Source organism: Microchirus variegatus (assembly GCF_963457635.1).
Source record: "Microchirus variegatus genome assembly, chromosome: 8".
Classification (NCBI taxonomy): Eukaryota; Metazoa; Chordata; class Actinopteri; order Pleuronectiformes; family Soleidae; genus Microchirus; species Microchirus variegatus.
The window spans coordinates 19112590-19122070 of record NC_139809.1 but is presented as its reverse complement, the minus strand read 5'-3'; the positions used below and the strand labels follow the sequence as shown (position 1 = coordinate 19122070).

At 41.7% G+C, this 9481-nt stretch overlaps 1 protein-coding gene across 1 annotated transcript in view; it reads right to left on the bottom strand.

Moving 5' to 3' along the window:
* Positions 1-2011: 2011 nt before the first annotated feature.
* Positions 2012-9481, bottom strand: part of wwox (WW domain containing oxidoreductase) — a gene marked incomplete at its 3' end in the record, with an annotated part of 195891 nt that continues 188421 nt past the window's right edge. The window contains exon 9 of the mRNA XM_083893489.1: positions 2012-2203. Within this exon, the coding sequence (XP_083749615.1) occupies positions 2012-2203 (192 nt within the window). The remainder of the gene's footprint in view (positions 2204-9481) is intronic.

Here is a 9481-nt window from a genome sequence, read left to right as displayed (position 1 = left end):
AAGTGTCAGATTTCCTGTGGCTCTCTCAAATCTGGATTTGACTTTTCTTATTTTCTCAATGGATCCCTTACCATGTAATAGCTGCACAAAATAATATGATCATATTTTGACAGATACTGTAATTGTAACACGATTCATAGCTGGTACGACTGATCTGACTGATCATTTCTGCCTCATGTTAATGAAAAAAAAATCTATGAAAATCATGATCATTTGGGATTTTATGGTGTCAACATGCAAACTATTAATTATCATCTGCAAAGGAAGATGTTTGTGCCAGTGAATGCCTGCAGTGCAGCAGGATTTCATTCAAATGTTCACACACATGTTTATCTTTATCAAATAGAGGCAGTGCTTTACAGTTTAGATGCAGATTGCACTTATATTTACTTATATTTCTGTGATTCATTGAGCCGCTCGACCATGTGTGTGTGTGTGTGTGTGTGTGTGTGTGTATACATCTGTTCTCTATAATGTCCTGAGCTGTGAAAGAACTATGATAAGACACCTGTACTATGGCTACAGTACAGATAACAGGAGGACAGCAGCAGGATAGCGGTATCAGTGTCTGCATTGGTCACAGCTGTGGAAAGCCAAAATGTGTATGTAATTGCCATTTATAATTATTAAACTGTTTTATTTAATGCATAAGCATATTAAGCATTTTACTAAAACAAAATGGAACTTCTAATTAAACACATTTTTCCTTCTGCACACAGATTTCTCCCTGTAATGATGTTTCACTTTCTGTGGTGGAAATGATTGCAGACGTTTTGTTGATTAACAGAATTTTATTAACACGTTTTCCCTCTTGTTTATTTGTTCATCTCTTTACAGATATCATGACACTGGAATGCTGATGTTTCCAGAGCGACCTACGGCACCCAGGCTGCCACAAAGCACAATGTCTCAAAAAGTGTCCCAACAACAGCGGCTTCAGAGCGACCAGAACACAACAAACCCAAATCCAGAGAGTTCAGTGTTAAAACAATGATGATTTTAAAGAAGAAAAAAAAAAAGACAACAGACTCTAATCACTCGTATTTTTCTGGTCAAAACGGCCTCTGGAAATATGAATCTCCACCACCTGTATTTAATATTCAAATGGACCCAGATCATACCATAAATACCTCCAAATTGTAATTGAGACTCAGCAGCGTATAGAAAAACCCCAGAAAAGACGATGTCCACACCCCTTCAGCACACGCCCACAAATCAGAATCAGGATGTTGTAAATATTGTACAGTCAACAAATAGGGAGATTGATAAGAAATGAAACTATTGCAGAATATTGTACATAGGAATCGTACTTCTAGTGTGTTTATATAGCCATTAGTACCACATGCCCATTACTCCTTATTTCTTCTATCCCCACCCACACCAAAATAAAATAAAAAATAAAAAGATTTAGCACAATGATGAACCAGTTCCCTCTGTAACTTAATAGGAAACATCAACATCTACATATAAAGCTTATAAGAGGAAACTGAACAAACATCAGCTGGAAAGACAGTGTTTGCCATATGGTGCATTATTGCTGGAATCAGATGCAAACACTTTATAGTGTATGCTAATTAGCTAATCCTGTATTAGTACAACGGATCATTTGCTTTTATAAACTTTTACTCTTTGAAATAAGACGGTCGTGAAGACGTGGAAAGAGTTGGAAACATCCACACGGACAAGAACAAAGAAAGTCCTGTTCCCTCACTGTAAAGAACCACAGCAGAGTTCATCAACACTACTTTGACTTTACTTTTTTGAATAGGATGTATATTTAAAAACAAAACAAAAAGAAAAAAAAACATTCCTGTTGTGTGTATGTAGAGTATTTTAGCCCCTGTAGTGACGTGATGGACTTTCTGTGGTTGGCAGCTCTTGTATAGTGCAGTTATCTTTGATTCAGTTTATATCTAACTGGACATCATCAAGACCCACCATCTTATCTCTATGATTCCTGTTTGACTAGTCCTCCTCCTCCTCCTCTTTCTCCTCCTCCTCATCTGGGCCATCAGAGGGCCTGTACACCCACTGACCCCCCTGCAACCAGCCGTTCACTCAGCTCCCACAGACTGGCAGCATTGGTCTGGTCCTGGGCCTGTGTGGACGTCATGCAACGGAAGCAGTTGTTGAAGTACATGCCTCCTAGTCCCTCCAGCTCCGGGGCTACAGCGCAGTACACCGTGGTGGCTGCTCCTTGTTGCTGTAACAGAGAAACAAGAAGAAGAAGAAGAAGACACAAGTTCAAAAACTGGAGAAACCGTGAGAGCAAGGCAAGCGAGACGGCGCCACGGAGACAGATTATGGAGAGCTTGTGTCCTGACACACAGACATGAGGATCAATCACAAACACCGCATTTGCGACCACGTCCCTGCGTCCTCTGTCAGAAATAACACACACACACGCAGGCAAAAGGTGACGGCCGGGCAGAGCGTCTCCAGGACAAGAACATGCTTTGTTTTCTCTCCTCCCCCTGAAGCCTAAGATGACTGGGTCATTATTACCATGGGAACAGCAGAACCCCTTACTGTACATATATTTATATACATATATTTATTTATTTATTTCTCAACCCGTGTGTACAGGACCTCTGGCTCTATTGGGACCATGTGATCACTACAGATAAAAAAAAAAAAATACATAAAAGGTGAGAACATGGACACGGCGATGACACCAGCTCCTGCGTGGAAGGAAATCACCAGGGAAACGAACCGCGACTGCTGAGTATAAAGTAAAAGTATGTTTTCACATGATGTGCATATGAGTTCAGAATAAGTAACCGGAAATGATGCGAGGACAAATTTGTATTTATGTGTTTGAATTAATAGTTGGTTGGTTACAGTTAAGGGATATTTTCATACATGACACACACAGAGACACAAACGGCTGAATGATTCGGGTAAAATAAAACATTTGATTTGAATTCTTCTGACATGCTGCAATGACAAAGTATCAACATGTCTAATGTAATGCAAGGATGAGCGTTCAAAGACACGACTGGTTTCTAATAGTTCATATTGGATCATTTCTAATAGTGATTTGGATTTCAAAACTGTTAATTGTCCTGAAAACACACCAGTGTTTCCGTCCAGCTCTTTCTCAGCTAATCTCAGCTAAGTCGAGTCTCAACCCCGAAAAGACTCATGTTTCATGTCGCCTAAAGCCAAGAAACAAGAAAAAAGAAAGTGAATTTCAGCTCGACCTGCTAAGTTTACACTCTGCCCCATCACTCAGTAATTAGTACGAGTATTCTCAAGGGAGAGAGATTTCTGTGACATTTGGAAATGAGAGCAGCAGAATAAGCACGTCTGAGAGAATTACACACAACCCAACTGCTCAAAGAGGGATCTTTCATGTTGCCGCTCCGGCTAAAAGCTGCTGTGACAGCTTCCCTGCAAACTCTGAGGCTGGAGATGACTTCTGTACGGACACATGAAATGTTTGCGCCTCTTTATCTCCCAATGAGAAGGGAGGAGGGGAGAGAGAGAGAGAGAGAGAGAGAGAGAGAGAGAGAGAGAGAGAGAGAGAGAGAGGGGGAACACTGATGTGACGACTGTGGACTAATGTTCAGCTCGGAGCTCTGGCTCACACTGAGACAACCTCCTCACACGCAGCAGTCAAACATGGGCACGACACACAAACATGCATAATGGATTCACATGACACGCCAAGTGTTTGAACAGCTTCGTAAAGCAGCTGCAAAACCAATACACATGAAGTGGAGCGATCCATTAACGTCTGAAGCGCTTAGACTTTCACGTTCAAGTACACAAATGTGCACAGAAATGCAAATGCAACGGACAAAAAAAACACACAAATCGGATTCAAAGAAGTGATTTTCTCATCATCTGTTAAACGCACACACGCACACACACACGCATACACACAGAGCCCTCACTATGCTCTAAGTAAACTTCCACCAGGAGGAGCCCTGGTGTGTAACGTGGCAGCAGCAGCAGATTGAGTGTGTTTGAAGTGCAGTGTGATGAGAGAGGCTGGTAAACAGCAGATGAAAAGGCAGCATCTCTCTGTGCGCCGCTGTCTGTCTCACCTGCCAGCGAGGCGATAACTTCATCCGCATCACATCCCCGCCATATCAAAGACAGACAAATGCCAGGCAGTGTCTCCGAGTTGCAGGTTCACACGCGCTCAGTTTAACTCATCTCCCTCGCTTAGGGCATCTGATTGAGCTCGTCTGAAAGCCAAATGCCTTTTAAAGTCCACTGAAGATTTCAGTGCTGCAGGCTCTGATTCGCCCACGCCACACTGAACTTGGCTGACTTTCAGAGCAGTTTGTTTGTGTCCAGTCACCAAACGTAAGGTTTCCCCCCCCCCCTCAAATGTAGTTAAAACTTGTGTGCATCACTTTTAAATAAAACAAACTAATTTCTCCTGAATTTAAACCACTGTCAAAATAAGTTCACACAATACGGATTCTCTCTGTGTCCACACAGCAATGTTTTGTGTCACCCAGCTAAAGAAACCCGGTCTTTCAGCAGTTTGACAAGACAAGCGCTTCTCGTCCATGTGCTGCTGCCATATAAACACAAACGCTCCCTTGGTCAGGTTTGATAGTATTGCTTGACAGAGCCTGTTTTCTGATGAAGGAAGCAGCATACACATAATGTTATGTCCTTTCTACTCATGAAGACCAAACAAAGGCAGAATCATAACAACAAAACCATCACCAAAAGTCACACACTGCAGCTTTAAAGGTGCATTATGTAATAAATCTAAAGCAACTGGCCATAAAATCCTCTTAATATGTCACAGAGACTCAGGAATAATGTTCATATAACAAACTGAACTCACCAACAACAACAGTACAGACAAAATATTTGCATTAAAAAAAATATTTTGCAGACTGCAAATCATGTTTACCACCTACCGCCGTATAACAATCATTGCAGTCAGTAGAGTCTCAGCTGGGGAGCAACTACGGTAGGGTGACCATATTTTGATTTCCAAAAAGAGGACACTCAGCCCCACGTTGAGACACAAATTCAGACAGGCTTCTCGGAGGTTTATGAACATGCTTTATTATGCCTCAATGGTGCAAAATGAACTTCTGTAATGAAATCAAATCAAATATGTAACTACCTGTAATAACCTGTAACAAAATAATAGCTCTCTTTTCAAATAAATAAATAATATGAAAATATGACCTCTTCTGTGTTAGAAAATCCAGCTTTAAATATCTCTTCAAGGTAATAAGATAAATAATAAATTAAAACAGTCTCACAAAGATACTAACCTAACTCAGTCAACTTTGCAGAAAAACTCTCACCTCGCACAGCTTTTTTATGTTTTTCAGTATCCATGTGAGCTTTGAGATCTCCAGAACCTTTATTAGAAACTGAAACATATGTGCCAGCTTTGCACACAGTGCACTCCCACCGGTCCCGACCGGGACGGTACGTGGGAAAGTTTTTTTGTAGTTCATCTGTGAAGCTGCACTTACGCTTCGGCATTTTGTGTGCAATGCTGCTCCGCTGTCTGCTCTGTTGCCGCTGTCTGTTCTGTTTCCTGTGCATGTGCACGTCGCGGAGCCGCCCACAAAGCAGCCTCTCGGGAATTACGTCACGCAACAAAAGAGGTACCGTAGTATTTGTATGCAAAGCGCCGGTCAATTTAAGTACACGCTTGATGGTTCGATGAAAAACAGCGAACCCCGGACATTTTCATGAATTTATAAAACCCCCCGGATGCCCCGGACAGGACGTAAAAAGTGGACATGTCCGGGCAAAAGAGGACGTTTGGTCACCCTAAACTACGGGTTGTCAGTTACGTCAGAAAACGAAACCTAAAAGACCTCGGTATTTTTGAATTTGAATGTAGTAACCGTTTTTGGCCACATTCTTACATATGGCACCTTTAAATAATGTGTATCCGTCCAGTCAGTGGCGAGTGGCCACAACACAAACTTGGACCATCCGTGCTGTGTGTCCAGCAACATGCTATCTCCCTGCTGTTTAGCTCACCCCCCACCACCCCCTCACCACTTGACCTCGCGACCCGGGTAGAAGATAAAGCTGATGAGATTAGACATTAACATGCTCAACCACCCACCACAGCCATCTATCACTGTGTGTTTGGAGAAAGTGTGTGTGTGTGAGTGTGGGGGGGGTTATGGGGCGAAAAAACGAACAAGAGGAAGATGCTCAACAATCTTGATGCACTTACATTACACAAATACACACACAGACAGTTTACATATACACACGGGGACAATCTACATACAAGTTAAATAATATAGCAAACCATCTCGGGTGGAACAGCCGTTTGTGGAACTGTAGCTTATATTTGTAAATTTAGCCGTTTACAAACTGATGGATTCTGTTGTATGTGTTTCTTCTTCTGCATCTAAATGTGAATCATCACCTTGTGTACAGTTTTACAGAACAGAGTTCTCATTTACCCAGAGCTGTGGACTTTGACTCGACCGAAATAAGGACTCGACTTGGACTCATCAATGAGATGTAATTGCATCATGTAACAGTTGGCCGTGTTGTACGTTGTTGCAAAGATTTCCTATTTGTATTCGACACATGGTTATTTAACGGTCCAGTGTGTAATTACAGCATTGGTGAGAGTGCAGAACTATGGAAGTATCTACATACCGGAAAAGATGTCATTATTCTTTCTTATGTGTAATAAGCTTCAAAACATGAAGCGCATTCTTGACGTTTGTCCTCTCACGCTTCTGTAGAAAAATGTCACTACAAGAGGGCTTCTATAAAGCAAGGCCTTCGCCTAAAACACATGCAAAAGACTTATTCTGGCAAAAAAAAATTCTAACAATTTTTATTATAAAGTGATAAAGTGAACCCTTCTTTATGTTACACACTGGACCTTTAATCATCGTGACTCAGTTTGTGAGTGTGTGGTTTTCCTTGCCTATTGCTGTGCAAGTGGCCTGGTCAGAAAGCTGCCTCACACATTTCATTCTAAGCCTTGCAAAACATTTCCAGTGAAGAATGACTTCAAGCCATTGTAGCTACACATTTATATCCTTCTTTCTCTCCAAATGTGTACTGAGCTCAGAAATAAACGAGAACTATGGCTCAGTCATTACACAGCACAGTGAGGGTGACTTGACCAGAACTTTCTTATGAATGACTTCAGACTTTACTTTGACACACAACAAAAGAACAGCTCTGCTACTACCACACTGATCCGGGGCGGGGCGAAGATGGGACACATGAGGGTGCACCAAAACCCTTATCTAAAATTATGCTCAAAATGAAACCATAAATATCACAGCCATATGACAAACCAAAGGAGCAGGTATTGAGTGAGATCAGATTTTACTTTGAATTGTATATAACTGAGGACATACATAGAAATCACCCTGCAATAAGCTGATAGGCCTGTACTCCACTCCTATGGCTCTGGAAATGCTATGGGATCAGATCAAGTCTTCCAATCTCTGTATTGACTCATAACCTGAGGACCTCATGACCTTGCAATAGATACTATATATGTCCTTGTATAGTGTTATGCAATAATCAGTTGTTGAAAATCAAGCGTATTCAAAAGCAAAAAGGCGAGATGTGATGGTGTTGAATTCACAGTGATGTTACTTTGCCGTGTTCTGTTCCACGTCTTCCTCATTCAAGTTGTACTCAGCCGTGTAAAGCATTTTTCTGACCCTATATGCATGTGAGCCTCCACCCCCACATCTGTAGTTATGACACTGACCTCTCCCTCTGACTTGGATGTAAATAAACCCAGTACTGTAGAGCAGTCTGTTTTTGGTCCATTCCTGTACATAGAAAACCCTGTAAATAGAAACAGCTATGCATGCTGAAGACCTAGCAATTCTTTCAGGTACTTTTATAACCCCCAAATTCTCATATGGCATGTGCTAAAAGTAAAAAAAAACAACAACAATAAATTTAAAAAAAGTGGAAAAACAGAAAATGATAAAATAATTAAAAAAAAAAAAGGTTTAAAATAATTGAGTTGATAATATTGTCAGGCAATATTCTCTCTTGGACAGTGTATGTATAAAGTCTTCCTTTCTTTCTTACTCCTGTGGGTGGTTCTCTTCCTGTGTTTCTGCTCACCATCTGTGTCAGTTGTCGTCAGTGTGGCATTTGTACAGCAGCGAGGGTTGAGGCAGAGCAGAGGGGAGAGAGACAGAGTTCACCAGCCGACCCTGTGATGGCGCTCCGTTTCAGCAGCAACACGCAACGCTGGCAAAAGCGACTATAAAGCTATTCACGTAAACACAGTTTCATTTGGGCACGAACCACAGATCATTGAAACACAATGTCCATGCTCGCCATGTGAGTTCCCGCTGAATATGCACTGTGTTGTTCTATGAAGCAAACATATGCTGATCATTTACTGCAAATACTCGTTTGCATCGTTTTCAACACAGGCAGATTCTTAGGAGAACAAATGTGTAAAATACAGACTTTTATAAATCGGAATCTGCAGCTGCTAACATACATGCGTTCTAAAGGTACTACCTGAGAAAAAAGCATTTTCTACAAACCAGAGAGTAAAAGAGCTACAACATGTACTGTGGGACGTACTTCCTGGGTTGGAGGCTGAATAAAAGGAACAGGAGGACAGTGTTTTTCTGTTTTGTTTTGTTTTTGCCTCAACCCTCTGCACAGCCTCGTGGACTAGCTATCCTGAAAGTGGGACTCCAAAGGGATTGTGGGATTGTGATTCTGTTTCAGGAATGTTTTGTTTTGTTTTTTCAACCTGTGATGTTTAAATAGTTGGAGGTGTCTGATTTTTAATCTGTGCTAAAGATATTTTACATTTAATAAATAATCATTGAAATCATGAGCTTTTCTGTGTAGTCCTATTCTGTGTGTGTGTGTGTGTGTGTGTGTGTGTGTGTGTGTGTGTGTGTGTGTGTGTGTGTGTGTGTGTGTGTGTGTGTGTGTGTGTGTGTGTGTGTGTGTGTGTGTGTGTGTGTGTGTGTGTGTGTGTGTGTTCTTTAAGAGGACCAAAAAAAAACATAGGAAGTGAATACATTTACGGAGAGTGAGGAAATGTCTTATAAAGGTTTTTACAGTCAGGGTTAGAATTGGGTTTAGATTAGTATCGTTAAGGGTTAGGGTTAGGCATTTAGTTGTGATAGTTAAGTTTAAGGTAAGGGATTGCATTATATCTGTGAGTGTCTTCAGTAAGAATGCTGTGAGTGTGTGTGTTTGCACGGAGAGCAATGTTCTCCCTCATCCATGCTAACCTCTGCGAGCCGACAGATTCGCTGAGCGTGCCTGGCCCAGCTGTAGAGGGAATCCTGGGTAATGCGGTCCCCTCAGATAAACAAGCTGTACCTCCATTCAGCTTGACCACTCAACCGAGAGCAGAGGAGATTAGCAGCTCAAACACCTCAGCGCACACTTCAGAAAGCAACCCTCTGACACTCACCCCTCTGACCTCTGTCACCCTGACTGAGGTGAGCTGACAGGTCACGTGAGGCAAACGTAAGTAACTGTGATGTCAACTTTATCA